At 47.5% G+C, this 22,698-nt stretch overlaps 1 protein-coding gene across 2 annotated transcripts; it reads left to right on the top strand.

Annotated features, from left to right (window-relative positions):
* Positions 1-15,564: 15,564 nt before the first annotated feature.
* DEDD (death effector domain containing) lies at positions 15,565-19,242 on the top strand. 2 transcript variants are annotated; one of them, XM_073566872.1, is made up of 5 exons: positions 15,565-15,954; positions 16,896-17,298; positions 17,526-17,633; positions 17,707-17,853; positions 17,982-19,242. In XM_073566872.1, exons 2-5 carry the CDS (start codon positions 16,974-16,976, stop codon positions 18,356-18,358), a joined length of 957 nt encoding a protein of 318 aa, XP_073422973.1. In that variant the 5' UTR covers positions 15,565-15,954; positions 16,896-16,973; the 3' UTR covers positions 18,359-19,242. The 2 variants fall into 2 exon arrangements, with proteins under 2 accessions (XP_073422973.1, XP_073422974.1); XM_073566873.1 differs by lacking the exon at positions 15,565-15,954 and adding an exon at positions 16,106-16,379.
* Positions 19,243-22,698: the final 3,456 nt, after the last annotated feature.

Below are 22,698 nucleotides of genomic sequence, written 5' to 3'. Positions count from 1 at the left end.
GAGGGGACGGTATATAATGTGATACCCAGGAGATGAGGGGACGGTATATAATGTGACACCCAGGAGATGAGGGGACGGTATATAATGTGACACCCAGGAGATGAGGGGACAGTATATAATGTGATACCCAGGAGATGTGGGGACGGTATATAATGTGACTCCCAGGAGATGAGGGGACGGTATATAATGTGATACCCAGAAGATGAGGGGACGATATATAATGTGACACCCAGGAGATGAGGGGACGGTATATAATGTGATATCCAGGAGATGAGGGGACGGTATATAATGTGATACCCAGGAGATGAGGAGACGATATATAATGTGACACCCAGGAGATGAGGGGACGGTATATAAGGAGATGAGGGGACGGTATATAATGTGACACCTAGGAGATGAGGGGACGGTGTATAATGTGACACCCAGGAGATGAGGGGACGGTATATAATGTGACACCCAGGAGATGAGGGGACGGTATATAATGTGACATCCAGGAGATGAGGGGACGGTATATAATGTGATATCCAGGAGATGAGGGGACGGTATATAATGTGACACCCAGGAGATGAGGGGACGGTATATAATGTGACACCTAGGAGATGAGGGGACGGTATATAATGTGACACCCAGGAGATGAGGGGACGGTATATAATGAGACACCCAGGAGATGAGGGGACGGTGTATAATGTGACACCCAGGAGATGAGGGGACGGTATATAATGTGACACCCAGGAGATGAGGGGACGGTATATAATGTGACTCCCAGGAGATGAGGGGACGGTATATAATGAGACACCCAGGAGATGAGGGGACGGTGTATAATGTGACACCCAGGAGATGAGGGGACTGTATATAATGTGATACCCAGGAGATGAGGAGACGATATATAATGTGACACCCAGCAGATGAGGGGACGGTATATAATGTGACACCCAGGAGATGAGGAGACGATATATAATGTGACACCCAGGAGATGAGGGGACGGTATATAATGTGACACCCAGGAGATGAGGGGACGGTATATAATGTGACACCCAGGAGATGAGGGGACGGTATATAATGTGACACCCAGGAGATGAGGGGACGGTCTATAATGTGATACCCAGGAGATGAGGGGACGGTATATAATGTGACACCCAGGAGATGAGGGGACGATATATAATGTGACACCCAGGAGATGAGGGGACGGTGTATAATGTGACACCCAGGAGATGAGGGGACGGTATATAATGTGACACCCAGGAGATGAGGGGATGGTATATAATGTGACACCCAGGAGATGAGGGGACGGTGTATAATGTGACACCCAGGAGATGAGGGGACGGTATATAATGTGACATCCAGGAGATGAGGGGATGGTATATAATGTGACATCCAGGAGATGAGGGGACGGTGTATAATGTGACACCCAGGAGATGAGGGGACGGTATATAATGTGACATCCAGGAGATGAGGGGACGGTATATAATGTGACACCCAGGAGATGAGGGGACGGTATATAATGTGACATCCAGGAGATGAGGGGACGGTATATAATGTGATACCCAGGAGATGAGGGGACGGTATATAATGTGATACCCAGGAGATGAGGGGACGGTATATAATGTGACATCCAGGAGATGAGGGGACGGTGTATAATGTGACACCCAGGAGATGAGGGGACGGTATATAATGTGATATCCAGGAGATGAGGGGACGGTATATAATGTGACACCCAGGAGATGAGGGGACGGTATATAATGTGACACCCAGGAGATGAGGGGACGGTATATAATGTGATATCCAGGAGATGAGGGGACGGTATATAATGTGATACCCAGGAGATGAGGGGACGGTATATAATGTGACATCCAGGAGATGAGGGGACGGTGTATAATGTGACACCCAGGAGATGAGGGGACGGTATATAATGTGATATCCAGGAGATGAGGGGACGGTATATAATGTGACACCCAGGAGATGAGGGGACAGTATATAATGTGACACCCAGGAGATGAGGAGACGGTATATAATGTGACATCCAGGAGATGAGGGGACGGTATATAATGTGATACCCAGGAGATGAGGGGACGGTATATAATGTGACACCCAGGAGATGAGGGGACGGTGTATAATGTGACACCCTGGAGATGAGGGGACGGTATATAATGTGACATCCAGGAGATGAGGGGACGGTATATAATGTGATATCCAGGAGATGAGGGGACGGTATATAATGTGATACCCAGGAGATGAGGAGACGATATATAATGTGACACCCAGGAGATGAGGGGACGGTATATAATGTGACACCCAGGAGATGAGGGGACAGTATATAATGTGACACCCAGGAGATGAGGGGACGGTATATAATGTGACACCCAGGAGATGAGGAGACGATATATAATGTGACACCCAGGAGATGAGGGGACGGTATATAATGTGACACCCAGGAGATGAGGGGACGGTATATAATGTGACACCCAGGAGATGAGGGGACGGTATATAATGTGACTCCCAGGAGATGAGGGGACGGTCTATAATGTGATACCCAGGAGATGAGGGGACGGTATATAATGTGACACCCAGGAGATGAGGGGACGGTGTATAATGTGACACCCAGGAGATGAGGGGACGGTGTATAATGTGACACCCAGGAGATGTGGGGACGGTATATAATGTGACATCCACATGAGGGGACGGTATATAATGTGACATCCAGGAGATGAGGGGACGGTGTATAATGTGACACCCAGGAGATGAGGGGACGGTATATAATGTGACATCCAGGAGATGAGGGGACGGTATATAATGTGACACCCAGGAGATGAGGGGACGGTATATAATGTGACACCCAGGAGATGAGGGGACAGTATATAATGTGATACCCAGGAGATGTGGGGACGGTATATAATGTGACTCCCAGGAGATGAGGGGACGGTATATAATGTGACACCCAGGAGATGAGGGGACAGTATATAATGTGATACCCAGGAGATGTGGGGACGGTATATAATGTGACTCCCAGGAGATGAGGGGATGGTCTATAATGTGACTCCCAGGAGATGAGGGGACGGTCTATAATGTGACACCCAGGAGATGAGGGGACGATATATAATGTGACACCCAGGAGATGAGGGGACAGTATATAATGTGACACCCAGGAGATGAGGGGACAGTGTATAATGTGACACCCAGGAGATGAGGGGACAGTATATAATGTGATACCCAGGATATGAGGGGACGGTATATAATGTGACACCCAGGAGATGAGGGGACGGTGTATAATGTGACACCCAGGAGATGAGGGGACGGTATATAATGTGACATCCAGGAGATGAGGGGACGGTATATAATGTGACATCCAGGAGATGAGGGGACGGTATATAATGTGACACCCAGGAGATGAGGAGACGATATATAATGTGACACCCAGGAGATGAGGGGACGGTATATAATGTGACACCCAGGAGATGAGGGGACGGTATATAATGTGACACCCAGGAGATGAGGGGACGGTATATAATGTGACTCCCAGGAGATGAGGGGACGGTCTATAATGTGATACCCAGGAGATGAGGGGACGGTATATAATGTGACACCTAGGAGATGAGGGGACGGTGTATAATGTGACACCCAGGAGATGAGGGGACAGTATATAATGTGATACCCAGGAGATGTGGGGACGGTATATAATGTGACATCCAGATGAGGGGACGGTATATAATGTGATACCCAGGAGATGAGGGGACGGTATATAATGTGACACCCAGGAGATGAGGGGACAGTATATAATGTGATACCCAGGAGATGTGGGGACGGTGTATAATGTGATATCCAGGAGATGTGGGGACGGTGTATAATGTGATACCCAGGAGATGAGGGGACGGTATATAATGTGACTCCCAGGAGATGTGGGGACAGTATATAATGTGACACCCAGGAGATGAGGGGACAGTATATAATGTGACACCCAGGAGATGAGGGGACAGTATATAATGTGATACCCAGGAGATGTGGGGACGGTATATAATGTGACATCCAGATGAGGGGACGGTATATAATGTGATACCCAGGAGATGAGGGGACGGTATATAATGTGACACCCAGGAGATGAGGGGACAGTATATAATGTGATACCCAGGAGATGTGGGGACGGTGTATAATGTGATATCCAGGAGATGTGGGGACGGTGTATAATGTGATACCCAGGAGATGAGGGGACTGTATATAATGTGATACCCAGGAGATGAGGGGACAGTATATAATGTGATACCCAGGAGATGAGGGGACAGTATATAATGTGATACCCAGGAGATGTGGGGACGGTATATAATGTGACTCCCAGGAGATGAGGGGACGGTATATAATGTGACACCCAGGAGATGAGGGGACAGTATATAATGTGATACCCAGGAGATGAGGGGACGGTGTATAATGTGATATCCAGGAGATGAGGGGACGGTATATAATGTGACACCCAGGAGATGAGGGGACGGTCTATAATGTGATACCCAGGAGATGAGGGGACGGTATATAATGTGATACCCAGGAGATGAGGGGACAGTATATAATGTGATACCCAGGAGATGAGGGGACGATATATAATGTGACACCCAGGAGATGAGGGGACGGTGTATAATGTGACACCCAGGAGATGAGGGGACAGTATATAATGTGATACCCAGGAGATGAGGGGACAGTATATAATGTGATACCCAGGAGATGTGGGGACGGTATATAATGTGACTCCCAGGAGATGAGGGGACGGTATATAATGTGACACCCAGGAGATGAGGGGACAGTATATAATGTGACACCCAGGAGATGAGGGGACGGTGTATAATGTGACACCCAGGAGATGAGGGGACGGTGTATAATGTGATATCCTGGAGATGAGGGGACAGTATATAATGTGATACCCAGGAGATGAGGGGACGGTCTATAATGTGATATCCAGGAGATGAGGGGACGGTATATAATGTGACACCCAGGAGATGAGGGGACGGTATATAATGTGATACCCAGGAGATGAGGGGACGGTATAAAATGTGACACCCAGGAGATGAGGGGACGGTGTATAATGTGACACCCAGGAGATGAGGGGACGGTGTATAATGTGATACCCAGGAGATGAGGGGACGGTGTATAATGTGACACCCAGGAGATGAGGGGACGGTCTATAATGTGATACCCAGGAGATGAGGGGACGGTATATAATGTGATACCCAGGAGATGAGGGGACAGTATATAATGTGATACCCAGGAGATGAGGGGACGATATATAATGTGACACCCAGGAGATGAGGGGACGGTGTATAATGTGACACCCAGGAGATGAGGGGACAGTATATAATGTGATACCCAGGAGATGAGGGGACAGTATATAATGTGATACCCAGGAGATGTGGGGACGGTATATAATGTGACTCCCAGGAGATGAGGGGACGGTATATAATGTGACACCCAGGAGATGAGGGGACAGTATATAATGTGACACCCAGGAGATGAGGGGACGGTGTATAATGTGACACCCAGGAGATGAGGGGACGGTGTATAATGTGATATCCTGGAGATGAGGGGACAGTATATAATGTGATACCCAGGAGATGAGGGGACGGTCTATAATGTGATATCCAGGAGATGAGGGGACGGTATATAATGTGACACCCAGGAGATGAGGGGACGGTATATAATGTGATACCCAGGAGATGAGGGGACGGTATAAAATGTGACACCCAGGAGATGAGGGGACGGTGTATAATGTGACACCCAGGAGATGAGGGGACGGTGTATAATGTGATACCCAGGAGATGAGGGGACGGTGTATAATGTGACACCCAGGAGATGAGGGGACAGTATATAATGTGATACCCAGGAGATGAGGGGACGGTATATAATGTGACACCCAGGAGATGAGGGGACGGTATATAATGTGACTCCCAGGAGATGAGGGGACGGTCTATAATGTGACTCCCAGGAGATGAGGGGACGGTCTATAATGTGACACCCAGGAGATGAGGGGACGATATATAATGTGACACCCAGGAGATGAGGGGACAGTATATAATGTGACACCCAGGAGATGAGGGGACAGTGTATAATGTGACACCCAGGAGATGAGGGGACAGTATATAATGTGATACCCAGGATATGAGGGGACGGTATATAATGTGACACCCAGGAGATGAGGGGACGGTGTATAATGTGACACCCAGGAGATGAGGGGACGGTATATAATGTGACATCCAGGAGATGAGGGGACGGTATATAATGTGACATCCAGGAGATGAGGGGACGGTATATAATGTGACACCCAGGAGATGAGGAGACGATATATAATGTGACACCCAGGAGATGAGGGGACGGTATATAATGTGACACCCAGGAGATGAGGGGACGGTATATAATGTGACACCCAGGAGATGAGGGGACGGTATATAATGTGACTCCCAGGAGATGAGGGGACGGTCTATAATGTGATACCCAGGAGATGAGGGGACGGTATATAATGTGACACCTAGGAGATGAGGGGACGGTGTATAATGTGACACCCAGGAGATGAGGGGACAGTATATAATGTGATACCCAGGAGATGTGGGGACGGTATATAATGTGACATCCAGATGAGGGGACGGTATATAATGTGATACCCAGGAGATGAGGGGACGGTATATAATGTGACACCCAGGAGATGAGGGGACAGTATATAATGTGATACCCAGGAGATGTGGGGACGGTGTATAATGTGATATCCAGGAGATGTGGGGACGGTGTATAATGTGATACCCAGGAGATGAGGGGACGGTATATAATGTGACTCCCAGGAGATGTGGGGACAGTATATAATGTGACACCCAGGAGATGAGGGGACAGTATATAATGTGACACCCAGGAGATGAGGGGACAGTATATAATGTGATACCCAGGAGATGTGGGGACGGTATATAATGTGACATCCAGATGAGGGGACGGTATATAATGTGATACCCAGGAGATGAGGGGACGGTATATAATGTGACACCCAGGAGATGAGGGGACAGTATATAATGTGATACCCAGGAGATGTGGGGACGGTGTATAATGTGATATCCAGGAGATGTGGGGACGGTGTATAATGTGATACCCAGGAGATGAGGGGACTGTATATAATGTGATACCCAGGAGATGAGGGGACAGTATATAATGTGATACCCAGGAGATGAGGGGACAGTATATAATGTGATACCCAGGAGATGTGGGGACGGTATATAATGTGACTCCCAGGAGATGAGGGGACGGTATATAATGTGACACCCAGGAGATGAGGGGACAGTATATAATGTGATACCCAGGAGATGAGGGGACGGTGTATAATGTGATATCCAGGAGATGAGGGGACGGTATATAATGTGACACCCAGGAGATGAGGGGACGGTCTATAATGTGATACCCAGGAGATGAGGGGACGGTATATAATGTGATACCCAGGAGATGAGGGGACAGTATATAATGTGATACCCAGGAGATGAGGGGACGATATATAATGTGACACCCAGGAGATGAGGGGACGGTGTATAATGTGACACCCAGGAGATGAGGGGACAGTATATAATGTGATACCCAGGAGATGAGGGGACAGTATATAATGTGATACCCAGGAGATGTGGGGACGGTATATAATGTGACTCCCAGGAGATGAGGGGACGGTATATAATGTGACACCCAGGAGATGAGGGGACAGTATATAATGTGACACCCAGGAGATGAGGGGACGGTGTATAATGTGACACCCAGGAGATGAGGGGACGGTGTATAATGTGATATCCTGGAGATGAGGGGACAGTATATAATGTGATACCCAGGAGATGAGGGGACGGTCTATAATGTGATATCCAGGAGATGAGGGGACGGTATATAATGTGACACCCAGGAGATGAGGGGACGGTATATAATGTGATACCCAGGAGATGAGGGGACGGTATAAAATGTGACACCCAGGAGATGAGGGGACGGTGTATAATGTGACACCCAGGAGATGAGGGGACGGTGTATAATGTGATACCCAGGAGATGAGGGGACGGTGTATAATGTGACACCCAGGAGATGAGGGGACGGTCTATAATGTGATACCCAGGAGATGAGGGGACGGTATATAATGTGATACCCAGGAGATGAGGGGACAGTATATAATGTGATACCCAGGAGATGAGGGGACGATATATAATGTGACACCCAGGAGATGAGGGGACGGTGTATAATGTGACACCCAGGAGATGAGGGGACAGTATATAATGTGATACCCAGGAGATGAGGGGACAGTATATAATGTGATACCCAGGAGATGTGGGGACGGTATATAATGTGACTCCCAGGAGATGAGGGGACGGTATATAATGTGACACCCAGGAGATGAGGGGACAGTATATAATGTGACACCCAGGAGATGAGGGGACGGTGTATAATGTGACACCCAGGAGATGAGGGGACGGTGTATAATGTGATATCCTGGAGATGAGGGGACAGTATATAATGTGATACCCAGGAGATGAGGGGACGGTCTATAATGTGATATCCAGGAGATGAGGGGACGGTATATAATGTGACACCCAGGAGATGAGGGGACGGTATATAATGTGATACCCAGGAGATGAGGGGACGGTATAAAATGTGACACCCAGGAGATGAGGGGACGGTGTATAATGTGACACCCAGGAGATGAGGGGACGGTGTATAATGTGATACCCAGGAGATGAGGGGACGGTGTATAATGTGACACCCAGGAGATGAGGGGACAGTATATAATGTGATACCCAGGAGATGAGGGGACGGTATATAATGTGACACCCAGGAGATGAGGGGACGGTATATAATGTGACACCCAGGAGATGAGGGGACAGTATATAATGTGATACCCAGGAGATGTGGGGACGGTATATAATGTGACTCCCAGGAGATGAGGGGACGGTATATAATGTGACACCCAGGAGATGAGGGGACAGTATATAATGTGATACCCAGGAGATGAGGGGACGGTATATAATGTGACTCCCAGGAGATGAGGGGACAGTATATAATGTGACACCCAGGAGATGAGGGGACAGTATATAATGTGACACCCAGGAGATGAGGGGACAGTATATAATGTGATACCCAGGAGATGTGGGGACGGTATATAATGTGACATCCAGATGAGGGGACGGTATATAATGTGATACCCAGGAGATGAGGGGACGGTATATAATGTGACACCCAGGAGATGAGGGGACAGTATATAATGTGATACCCAGGAGATGTGGGGACGGTGTATAATGTGATATCCAGGAGATGTGGGGACGGTGTATAATGTGATACCCAGGAGATGAGGGGACAGTATATAATGTGATACCCAGGAGATGAGGGGACAGTATATAATGTGATACCCAGGAGATGAGGGGACAGTATATAATGTGATACCCAGGAGATGTGGGGACGGTATATAATGTGACTCCCAGGAGATGAGGGGACGGTATATAATGTGACACCCAGGAGATGAGGGGACAGTATATAATGTGATACCCAGGAGATGAGGGGACGGTGTATAATGTGATATCCAGGAGATGAGGGGACGGTATATAATGTGACACCCAGGAGATGAGGGGACGGTCTATAATGTGATACCCAGGAGATGAGGGGACGGTATATAATGTGATACCCAGGAGATGAGGGGACAGTATATAATGTGATACCCAGGAGATGAGGGGACGATATATAATGTGACACCCAGGAGATGAGGGGACGGTGTATAATGTGACACCCAGGAGATGAGGGGACAGTATATAATGTGATACCCAGGAGATGAGGGGACAGTATATAATGTGATACCCAGGAGATGTGGGGACGGTATATAATGTGACTCCCAGGAGATGAGGGGACGGTATATAATGTGACACCCAGGAGATGAGGGGACAGTATATAATGTGACACCCAGGAGATGAGGGGACGGTGTATAATGTGACACCCAGGAGATGAGGGGACGGTGTATAATGTGATATCCAGGAGATGAGGGGACAGTATATAATGTGATACCCAGGAGATGAGGGGACGGTCTATAATGTGACATCCAGGAGATGAGGGGACGGTATATAATGTGACACCCAGGAGATGAGGGGACGGTATATAATGTGACACCCAGGAGATGAGGGGACGGTATATAATGTGACACCCAGGAGATGAGGGGACGGTGTATAATGTGACACCCAGGAGATGAGGGGACGGTGTATAATGTGATACCCAGGAGATGAGGGGACGGTGTATAATGTGACACCCAGGAGATGAGGGGACGGTATATAATGTGATACCCAGGAGATGAGGGGACGGTATATAATGTGACACCCAGGAGATGAGGGGACGGTATATAATGTGACACCCAGGAGATGAGGGGACAGTATATAATGTGATACCCAGGAGATGTGGGGACGGTATATAATGTGACTCCCAGGAGATGAGGGGACGGTATATAATGTGACACCCAGGAGATGATGGGACAGTATATAATGTGATACCCAGGAGATGAGGGGACGGTGTATAATGTGATATCCAGGAGATGAGGGGATGGTCTATAATGTGACACTCAGAAGATGAGGGGACGGTGTATAATGTGACACCCAGGAGATGAGGGGACGGTATATAATGTGACACCCAGGAGATGAGGGGACGGTATATAATGTGACACCCAGGAGATGAGGGGACAGTATATAATGTGATACCCAGGAGATGAGGGGACGGTGTATAATGTGATATCCAGGAGATGAGGGGACAGTATATAATGTGATATCCAGGAGATGAGGGGACGGTATATAATGTGACACCCAGGAGATGAGGGGACAGTATATAATGTGATACCCAGGAGATGAGGGGACGGTGTATAATGTGATATCCAGGAGATGAGGGGACGGTATATAATGTGACACCCAGGAGATGAGGGGACGGTATATAATGTGACTCCCAGGAGATGAGGGGACGGTATATAATGTGACACCCAGGAGATGAGGGGACGGTATATAATGTGACACCCAGGAGATGAGGGGACAGTATATAATGTGATATCCAGGAGATGTGGGGACGGTGTATAATGTGATACCCAGGAGATGAGGGGACAGTATATAATGTGATACCCAGGAGATGAGGGGACAGTATATAATGTGATACCCAGGAGATGTGGGGACGGTATATAATGTGACTCCCAGGAGATGAGGGGACGGTATATAATGTGACACCCAGGAGATGAGGGGACAGTATATAATGTGATACCCAGGAGATGAGGGGACGGTGTATAATGTGATATCCAGGAGATGAGGGGACGGTATATAATGTGACACCCAGGAGATGAGGGGACGGTCTATAATGTGATACCCAGGAGATGAGGGGACGGTATATAATGTGATACCCAGGAGATGAGGGGACAGTATATAATGTGATACCCAGGAGATGAGGGGACGATATATAATGTGACACCCAGGAGATGAGGGGACGGCGTATAATGTGACACCCAGGAGATGAGGGGACAGTATATAATGTGATACCCAGGAGATGAGGGGACAGTATATAATGTGATACCCAGGAGATGTGGGGACGGTATATAATGTGACTCCCAGGAGATGAGGGGACGGTATATAATGTGACACCCAGGAGATGAGGGGACAGTATATAATGTGACACCCAGGAGATGAGGGGACGGTGTATAATGTGACACCCAGGAGATGAGGGGACGGTGTATAATGTGATATCCAGGAGATGAGGGGACAGTATATAATGTGACACCCAGGAGATGAGGGGATGGTCTATAATGTGATATCCAGGAGATGAGGGGACGGTATATAATGTGACACCCAGGAGATGAGGGGACGGTATATAATGTGACTCCCAGGAGATGAGGGGGACGGTGTATAATGTGACACCCAGGAGATGAGGGGACGATATATAATGTGACACCCAGGAGATGAGGGGACAGTATATAATGTGATACCCAGGAGATGAGGGGACGGTATATAATGTGACACCCAGGAGATGAGGGGACGGTGTATAATGTGACACCCAGGAGATGAGGGGACGGTGTATAATGTGATACCCAGGAGATGAGGGGACGGTGTATAATGTGACACCCAGGAGATGAGGGGACGGTATATAATGTGATACCCAGGAGATGAGGGGACGGTATATAATGTGACACCCAGGAGATGAGGGGACGGTATATAATGTGACACCCAGGAGATGAGGGGACAGTATATAATGTGATACCCAGGAGATGTGGGGACGGTATATAATGTGACTCCCAGGAGATGAGGGGACGGTATATAATGTGACACCCAGGAGATGAGGGGACAGTATATAATGTGATACCCAGGAGATGAGGGGACGGTATATAATGTGATACCCAGGAGATGAGGGGACGGTGTATAATGTGATATCCAGGAGATGAGGGGACGGTATATAATGTGACTCCCAGGAGATGAGGGGACGGTATATAATGTGATACCCAGGAGATGAGGGGACGGTATATAATGTGATACCCAGGAGATGAGGGGACGGTGTATAATGTGATATCCAGGAGATGAGGGGACGGTATATAATGTGATATCCAGGAGATGAGGGGACGGTATATAATGTGACACCCAGGAGATGAGGGGACAGTATATAATGTGACACCCAGGAGATGAGGGGACGGTATATAATGTGACACCCAGGAGATGAGGGGACAGTATATAATGTGATACCCAGGAGATGTGGGGACGGTATATAATGTGACTCCCAGGAGATGAGGGGACGGTATATAATGTGACACCCAGGAGATGAGGGGACGGTATATAATGTGATATCCAGGAGATGAGGGGACGGTATATAATGTGATACCCAGGAGATGAGGGGACGGTATATAATGTGACACCCAGGAGATGAGGGGACGGTATATAATGTGACACCCAGGAGATGAGGGGACAGTATATAATGTGACACCCAGGAGATGTGGGGACGGTATATAATGTGACTCCCAGGAGATGAGGGGACGGTATATAATGTGACACCCAGGAGATGAGGGGACAGTATATAATGTGACACCCAGGAGATGAGGGGACGGTATATAATGTGACACCCAGGAGATGAGGGGATGGTATATAATGTGATACCCAGGAGATGAGGGGACGGTGTATAATTTGATATCCAGGAGATGAGGGGATGGTCTATAATGTGACACCCAGAAGATGAGGGGACGGTGTATAATGTGACACCCAGGAGATGAGGGGACGGTATATAATGTGACACCCAGGAGATGAGGGGACGGTATATAATGTGACACCCAGGAGATGAGGGGACAGTATATAATGTGATACCCAGGAGATGAGGGGACGGTATATAATGTGATATCCAGGAGATGAGGGGACAGTATATAATGTGATATCCAGGAGATGAGGGGACGGTATATAATGTGACACCCAGGAGATGAGGGGACAGTATATAATGTGACTCCCAGGAGATGAGGGGACGGTATATAATGTGATATCCAGGAGATGAGGGGACAGTATATAATGTGACACCCAGGAGATGAGGGGACGGTATATAATGTGACTCCCAGGAGATGAGGGGACGGTATATAATGTGACACCCAGGAGATGAGGGGACGGTATATAATGTGACACCCAGGAGATGAGGGGACGGTATATAATGTGACACCCAGGAGATGAGGGGACGGTATATAATGTGACACCCAGGAGATGAGGGGACGGTATATAATGTGACACCCAGGAGATGAGGGGACGGTATATAATGTGACACCCAGGAGATGAGGGGACGGTATATAATGTGACACCCAGGAGATGAGGGGACGGTATATAATGTGACACCCAGGAGATGAGGGGACGGTATATAATGTGACACCCAGGAGATGAGGGGACGGTATATAATGTGATACCCAGGAGATGTGGGGACGGTATATAATGTGACTCCCAGGAGATGAGGGGACGGTATATAATGTGACTCCCAGGAGATGAGGGGACGGTATATAATGTGACACCCAGGAGATGAGGGGACAGTATATAATGTGACACCCAAGAGATGAGGGGACGGTATATAATGTGATATCCAGGAGATGAGGGGACGATATATAATGTGACACCCAGGAGATGAGGGGACGGTATATAATGTGACACCCAGGAGATGAGGGGACGGTATATAATGTGACACCCAGGAGATGAGGGGACGGTATATAATGTGACACCCAGGAGATGAGGGGACAGTATATAATGTGACACCCAAGAGATGAGGGGACGGTATATAATGTGATATCCAGGAGATGAGGGGACGATATATAATGTGACACCCAGGAGATGAGGGGACGGTATATAATGTGACACCCAGGAGATGAGGGGACGGTATATAATGTGACACCCAGGAGATGAGGGGACGGTATATAATGTGACACCCAGGAGATGAGGGGACAGTATATAATGTGACACCCAGGAGATGAGGGGACGGTATATAATGTGACTCCCAGGAGATGAGGGGACGGTATATAATGTGACACCCAGGAGATGAGGGGACAGTATATAATGTGACACCCAAGAGATGAGGGGACGGTATATAATGTGATATCCAGGAGATGAGGGGACGATATATAATGTGACACCCAGGAGATGAGGGGACGGTATATAATGTGACACCCAGGAGATGAGGGGACGGTATATAATGTGACACCCAGGAGATGAGGGGATGGTATATAATGTGACTCCCAGGAGATGAGGGGACGGTATATAATGTGACACCCAGGAGATGAGGGGACGGTATATAATGTGACACCCAGGAGATGAGGGGATGGTATATAATGTGACTCCCAGGAGATGAGGGGACGGTATATAATGTGATACCCAGGAGATGAGGGGGACGGTATATAATGTGACACCCAGGAGATGAGGGGACGGTATATAATGTGACACCCAGGAGATGAGGGGACGGTATATAATGTGACACCCAGGAGATGAGGGGACGGTATATAATGTGACACCCAGGAGATGAGGGGACGGTGTATAATGTGACACCCAGGAGATGAGGGGACGATATATAATGTGACACCCAGGAGATGAGGGGACGGTATATAAAGTTACATCCAGGAGATGAGGGGACGGTATATAATGTGACTCCCAGGAGATGAGGGGACGGTATATAATGTGACACCCAGGAGATGAGGGGACGGTATATAATGTGACTCCCAGGAGATGAGGGGACGGTATATAATGTGACTCCCAGGAGATGAGGGGACGGTATATAATGTGACACCCAGGAGATGAGGGGATGGTATATAATGTGACACCCAGGAGATGAGGGGACGGTATATAATGTGACTCCCAGGCGATGAGGGGACGGTATATAATGTGATACCCAGGAGATGAGGGGACAGTATATAATGTGATACCCAGGAGATGTGGGGACGGTATATAATGTGACTCCCAGGAGATGAGGGGATGGTATATAAAGTTACATCCAGGAGATGAGGGGACAATATAAAATGTGACACCCTCCAGTGGCAGGTTAGCCCGTTGCTAGGGTTGACAGCGTTGCCTCTCGTCAGTACGGGGGCCGTGTGAGGACAGAAAGCCTTCAGTGTGAGCCGCTCTGCGTTTTTCCACTCGGTACAGTACACGGCCACTCTCTGCCCACTTCCATCATGGCCGCCTCTCTCTGCACACCAGTGATAGTGAAGCCGCAAGCTCCTTACCCGTACGTGCCCAGACGTCGCCCTTAGTTATAATGTCTCCCCGGTTATAACTGTTTGCTATAGGGTTGAAGCCGAGGTACGGAACGCGCAGAGAACCAATACACTTCCGAGCTCCGCCTCTTCCAACGGCAGCGGTGCCCGGATGTTCCCGTCCCTGAGCTGCTGCTGGTAGAGAAGCTGAAGGCTCTGTCATGGCTGCTCCGTCCTGAGGCCGCGGAGAGCAGGGTGTCAGTGTGCGCCAGAGCTAGCAGGTAAGCCCCGAGGCCTCCATGTCTGCCCCCCTAGCATGCATTGCTGTCACCCTCAGCTGCAGGCCTGTGCCCAGCCCCCACCTCGAACTCACACAGACCTCTGCTGCTCCAATTACTAACTCCATGTTCTTTCCAACATGTCTGCTTGCAGTCAGTGAATGGAAGCCTTCCCAAGCTCATCCTGCAACCACTTCCATGGGGAGGACATAACCTGGAATGGCAAAGAACGCACCAGCACCACTCACAGCTGAGGCTTCGTCACCGTGTGTGTGCAGCACTTACATTGTGTCAGTGCAGAACCTCCGCCTTACACGTACCGGACCCTCAGCTGTGACAGCGGGCACAAGAGGCCGGTCTTCACCCGCTGGATGTCGGCAAGGGTGGTCTCATCCACTGACAGCAACCAGAGGGTCTGCAGGTGAAAGGTAAAGCTATATCGTTACCATGGGCCCCCCAGCATCGCTACGGCTCGCCCTGGTAGTGGGAGCTCAGAAACTACTCACCCCCATGTAATGGACTTGATGGGGTCTTCAGCCAGTGCTCCATGATATCGGCGGCAACGTATGGGCACAACATCAGTGACTTGTATGGTCTGTGGTGTCCTTTTCAGGAGTAGCGTGTTCTGATCATATGAGGGTCACAGGCAGCATAGAGAATCTGGTAGCTGACCTCCACCATCAGTATCTGGTGACAGCCGTTGCCTCCGCGTCAGTATCTGGTGACCACCCGTCGCCTCCATCACTTCTCATCACTTGTCCACAGCTTATGGAGAATTTCGGCTGGAAGATTTCAGCAGGAGGTTGTGCCAAAAGCTTGGAGACCTGACCTCTGATCTTCTGGCAGCGATTTCCTCCACCAGTGACCCCTTGTGTCCTATGTTGTACTAGGCCACCATTGGATGACGTGTGCGGTCTTCTGCTAACTCTCTTCTCCCTCTTTAGGAGGACATTGGCATTTCCTTGTGTTGGCGCACGTGGAGCGGAGGAGGAGGGGAGTGGTCGGCCCGAGACGTTGCAGCTATGGCCCAGCAGAAGCGGAGCAGGGAGGAGGCCTGGTCAGAGGAGGAATGTGAGCGGGAGCATGGACTGTACAGCCTGCACCGCATGTTTGACATTGTGGGCACTCACCTGACTCACCGCGACGTGCGGGTCCTCTCCTTCCTCTTTGTGGATGTTATTGATGACTATGAGAGGGGCATGATCCGTAGCGGCCGGGACTTCCTGCTCGCTCTGGAGAGGCAGGGCCGTTGCGATGAGACAAACTTTCGCCAGGTGCTGCAGCTATTGAGGATCATTACAAGGCATGACCTGCTCCCCTACGTAACTCTGAAAAGGAGGAAGGCCGGTGAGTCCCCCTGCTCCCTTAGAATGGTGCAATCCTGTTGAGTTCTCTGTACCATAAAATCTGGTTGATCCACTTATGAAATGGGGGTGACATCAGTGATGGTGTAATTTTAGAAGTCTATTCTGACATTTTCTGCTATTCCCTGTTATTAGCCATTTCAAGGGTGATGCAGAGTCCACCGCTAGGTTTATGTTGAGACGCTGACCTCTTCTTCCTGTGTCTTGCAGTTTGTCCAGACCTTGTAGATAAATACCTTGAGGAAACCTCTATCCACTACGTCACGCCGCGGACACAAAGCAGCATGGAGGTGGGCGCACAGCAGCCGCACACAGCTGGTAAGATGGTGGTAGTATCACGCGGTTTGGTGGGTTTGACGCTTTATATCAGATTTGTGACTGTCTCCCTCAGGAACTCCGCAACATCCCATGGTCTGCTCCTCCCCCTCCGGACCTCAGATCTGCACAAAGAGGCCCGGCCGAGGGAGACCACCCCTCAGTAGTCAGAGGAAGAGGAGGAAATCCATCACGCCAGACCCTAAGGAGAAACAGACGTGTGGTAAGTAGTGATGGGGTGATCTTCTGCTCCACAGCTGCATTCATAATTCTGCGTCATTTCAGTGTCTGTTCTGTAATGTGAACAAATTGGTCGACCTGAACTGACTGCGCTCCCTTTTGCCTCCCCAGACATCCGACTGCGGGTACGGGCCGAGTACTGCCAGCATGAGACGGCCCTGCAAGGAAACGTCTTCTCCAACAAGCAGGACCCTTTAGAGAGACAGTTCGAACGTTTTAACCAGGCGAACACCATCCTAAAGTCTCGGGACCTGGGCTCCATCATCTGCGACATTAAGTTCTCTGAGCTCACCTACCTGGACGCCTTCTGGCGCGACTACATCAATGGCTCGCTGCTGGAAGCGCTGAAAGGCGTCTTCATCACGGACTCGCTTAAGCAGGCGGTGGGCCACGAGGCCATCAAACTACTGGTCAACGTGGATGAGGAAGACTATGAAATCGGTCGCCAGAAACTGCTACGAAACTTAATAGTGCAGAGTTCCCTGTGACAAGGGAAGATAGAGGGGGGGGGGGGGGAGCCCTCACGGGTCGCGCTCGGTGCCCTCAGCAAACATGGCGGCTGGTCATCGTGGACCCCTTCCCCCGACCTATTATGTTATATATATTTTTTTTTTTTTTTATATAAAATTAAAAATTATAGAAAAAAAAAAACGGAGCTGTATAACTGTATGAAGTCAGCACTGTGTGGCGGTGGGGCCTGTGAATACCGCACCTATAACATAGCAGTATATATTTATGTACATATATAGATATATATGAGAAGCGGACTGTACATGTGTCCTGGCAGCCACCTCGTATCATCCCCACCCCCAACATCTGCACTCAGACCGTGCTCTCCCCTCTTTTAGAAATTTTTTTATTTTGGGGGACAAAAAATACCTCTCCCCACAAAAAAATCGTGTGTGGCCGCCAGACCACCTTGTATTTTTTTTTTTTTTTTTTTTTTTTCTATCAAGTATGTTTTGTAGCAAAATCGCGGCCTTAATCCCCTGTGACCGTAATCACCTCGTATATAATGGTCTCCTCCCGCCAGCTGCAGGTGTTGTGGCGAGATGTCAGGGGAAAACCACTCGCTATCAAAAAATTTGGGATTCGATGCAAAACTAGGATAAAAAAGAGGATAAGTTTACATATTTGGTGTCTTCGTGTTGTAACTATATATGTTCTATCATGTGTTTACCGGACGAAGAGGACGGCTGCCATTTTTTTTTTTCTATCCCTGACCCTGCTCCTCCTTTTGAAACTTTGGGCACTTATGATTGGAAGCTTATAAGACTAAGGAGCTAAACCCCCAAATCCCCACCCCCAGGACATCCTCAATGAAGATCTGATTGTACCGTGTGAGCGCACAATAAACGTTATCTAAAATGGCGCCATCCTCCCTGTATGTGATGTTCTGTGGTGTCAGTGTTACCGTCCTTTTTTTTTTTTTTTTTTGCTTTTTTTTTGTCGCCCTCTCAGCTGCTTTGGGAAAAGTGAAATGGAAAATGTTCTTAAATTTGAAACAAAAAAAATCTTTTGTCTATAAAACAGCTTCCGAACAATCAAAAAAATCTACTTTTTTTTTTTTTCTCTGCAAACATCTAGTTATTGCTCTGAGCATCCACTAATAAACCATCACAAGAGGTGGATCCCTGATCCCCGAAACCTGAACATCCGTGTCCTCGTGTTAGCCTGTTCACAGGTCTAGTCTCTAAATGGGGCAATATTATGGTAGTGTCATATTCTTGTACATAGGGGACAGTATTGTTGTAGTTATATTCTTCTACATAGAGCAGTATTATAGTAGTTATATTCTTGTACATAGGGGGCAGTATTATACTAGTTATATTCTTGTACATAGGGGGCAGTATTATAGTAGTTATATTCTTGTTAATAGAGGCAGTATTATAGTAGTTATATTCTCGTACATGGGGGCAGTATTATAGTAGTTATATTCTTGTACACAGGGGACAGTATTATAGTAGTTATATTCTTGTTCATAGGGTTAGTATTATAGTCATTAGATTCTTGTACAGAGGGCAGTATTATAGTAGTGATCATCTTATACATAGGGGCAGCATTATACTAGTTATATTCTTGTACATAAGGGGCAGTATTATAGTAGTTATATTCTTGTACATAGGGGGCAGTATTATAGTAATTCTATTCTTGAACACAGGGGGAAGTGTTGTAATAGTTACACTACTGCGCTCTATCTTCAAGAATAATAGTTATATTCTTGTACATAGGGGCAGTATTATAGTAGTTATATTCTTGTACATAGGGGAAGTATTATAGTAGTTATATTCTTGTACATATTATAGTTCAAGTTTTGTACAAAATTAAAGTAGTTATATTCATGTACATAGGAGCAGTATTAGGGTGTGTGCACGTTGCGGATTCTGTTACGGAATTTTCAGCGCGGATTTGTCTAAATCTGTGGATTAGCCTGCGGTTTGACACCTGTCATGGAGCAGGTGCCAAACCGCTGCGGAATCCGCACAAAGAATTGACATGCTGCGGATTTAAATCCGCTCGGAAAATTCCGCACCGTGGGCACAGCGTTTTTCAATTTGCATTGAATTAAATGCTACTGTACACCGCAGCAGAAACTGCTGTGGATCCGCAGGGCCAAATCCGGTGTGGATCCGCAGCAGAATCCGCAACGTGTGCACACACCCTTATGGTATTCTTGTACCTAGGGCGCAGTATTATAGTAGTTATATTGTTGTACACAGGGGGCAGTATTATAAGTTATAATCTTGTACATAGAGAGCAGTATTATAGTAGTTATATTGTTGTACACAGGGGGCAGTATTGTAAGTTATATTCTTGTACACATTATAGTACAAGTTTTGTACAGAATTAAAGTAGTTATATTCATGTACATAGGAGCAGTATTATAGTAGTGATATTCTTGTACATTGCAATAGTATTATAGTAGTTATAGTCTTGTACATAGGGGGCAGTATTATAATAGTTATATTCTTGTACATATTATAGTACAAGTTTTGTACAAAATTAAAGTAGTCATATTCATGTACATAGGAGCAGTATTAGGGTGTGTGCACACGTTGCGGATTCTGTTGCGGAATTTTCAGCGCGGATTTGTCTAAATCTGCAGGTCATCTGTGGATTAGCCTGCGGTTTGACACCTGTCATGGAGCAGGTGCCAAACCGCTGCAGAATCCGCACAAAGAAATGACATGCTGTGGATTTAAATCCGCTCGGAAAATTCCGCACCGTGGGCACAGCGTTTTTCAATTTGCATTGAATTAAATGCTACTGTACACCGCAGCAGAAACTGCTGCGGATCCGCAGCAGAATCCGCAACGTGTTCACACACCCTTATAGTATTCTTGTACCTAGGGCGCAGTATTATAGTAGTTATATTGTTGTACACAGGGGCAGTATTATAAGTTATATTCTTGTACACATTATAGTACAAGTTTTGTACAGAATTAAAGTAGTTATATTCATGTACATAGGAGCAGTATTGTAGTAGTGATATTCTTGTACATAGTATTATAGTAGTTATATTCTTGTACATTGCAATAGTGTTATAGTTGTTATATTCTTGTACATAGGGGGCAGTATTATAGTAGTTATATTCGTGTACATAGGGGCAGTATTATAGTAGTTATATTGTACACAGGGGCAGTATTATAAGTTATATTCTTGTACACATTATAGTACAAGTTTTGTACAGAATTAAAGTAGTTATATTCATGTACGTAGGAGCAGTATTATAGTAGTTATATTCTTGTACATTGCAATAGTGTTATAGTAGTTATATTCTTGTACATAAGAGGCAGTATTATAGTAGTTATATTCTTGTACATAGGGGGCAGTATTGTAGTTATATTCTTGGACATAGGGGGCAGTATTATACTAGTTATATTATTGTACATAGGCGCAGTATTATAGTATATTCTTGTACATAGAGGCAGTATTATAGTAGTTATATTCGTGTACATGGGGCAGTATTATAGTAGTTATAGTCTTGTACATAGGAGGCAGTATTATAGTAGTTATAGTCTTGTGCACGGGGACAGTATTATACTATTTATATTCTTGTACATTGCAACAGTATTATAGTAGTTATATCCTTGTACATAGGGACAGGATTGGACTTGCCTGGTGAGGTGTCGGGGAAATCCCTAGTGCGCCCTTGGCTGTGGGAAGGAAAAGAATGAAAAAATAAAAGTCTGCGTTTTTTAGGGGCTCGGGTCTTTAAAAGTGCAGGCAGGGTATGTGCAAGGGCGCACGCAGCGTTCATTACTTGAACTGTCGCGGCACATGTCCCAATGAATGAAGTGTGAGTGCGTCGTCACGGTGTACCATGTCAGTGTCATGTGCCGCATGCGACTGGCGCACACATTCACCGCCGGCAGCCATGTTACTATGAGCGCGTTGGACTTGCAGAGGAGGAGGAGGATGAGGATGCCACCCGATGCTGAGAGCAGGAAGGTAAGAGGATTTTTTTTCCCCCTCTCTGTATATCTCTGTGTGTGCATGAAGCCAGGACAAGGGGCCAGGATGGATACACATGGGAGACAGGATGGATGGATGAGGGGTCCAGGATGTATTTACATGGGGGGGGGGGCAGGATATATGGAGGGCCCAGAATGGATACACATAGGGGCCAGGATGAATACACATGGGGGGTCCAGGATATATGGGGGGCCCAGGATGGATACACATGGGGGCCAGGATGGAAATATGGGTGTGGCAGTATAAGGGACCAGGATGGATATAAGGGGGTTCACGATGGATATATGGGGGAGCCAGGATGGATTTATGGGGAGGGGGAAGGACAAGGAACCAGGATGCATATATGTGGCAT

This window comes from Dendrobates tinctorius, unplaced genomic scaffold, assembly GCF_039654945.1.
Source record: "Dendrobates tinctorius isolate UK_male_01 unplaced genomic scaffold, ASM3965494v1 ptg000019l, whole genome shotgun sequence".
Taxonomy (NCBI): Eukaryota; Metazoa; Chordata; class Amphibia; order Anura; family Dendrobatidae; genus Dendrobates; species Dendrobates tinctorius.
Note: the sequence above shows the minus strand (reverse complement) of the source record. Positions and strands in the feature narration are given on the sequence as shown.

What these genes read in the sequence shown, in the direction of transcription:
- DEDD (XM_073566872.1), top strand. Translation starts at nt 16,974, where the DNA reads ATGGCCCAGCAGAAGCGGAGCAGGGAGGAGGCCTGGTCAGAGGAGGAA. An exon ending in TCTGAAAAGGAGGAAGGCCG is followed by an intron (nt 17,299 to 17,525) that starts GTGAGTCCCCCT and finishes TGTGTCTTGCAG; the next exon opens with TTTGTCCAGACCTTGTAGAT. An exon ending in ACAGCAGCCGCACACAGCTG is followed by an intron (nt 17,634 to 17,706) that starts GTAAGATGGTGG and finishes TGTCTCCCTCAG; the next exon opens with GAACTCCGCAACATCCCATG.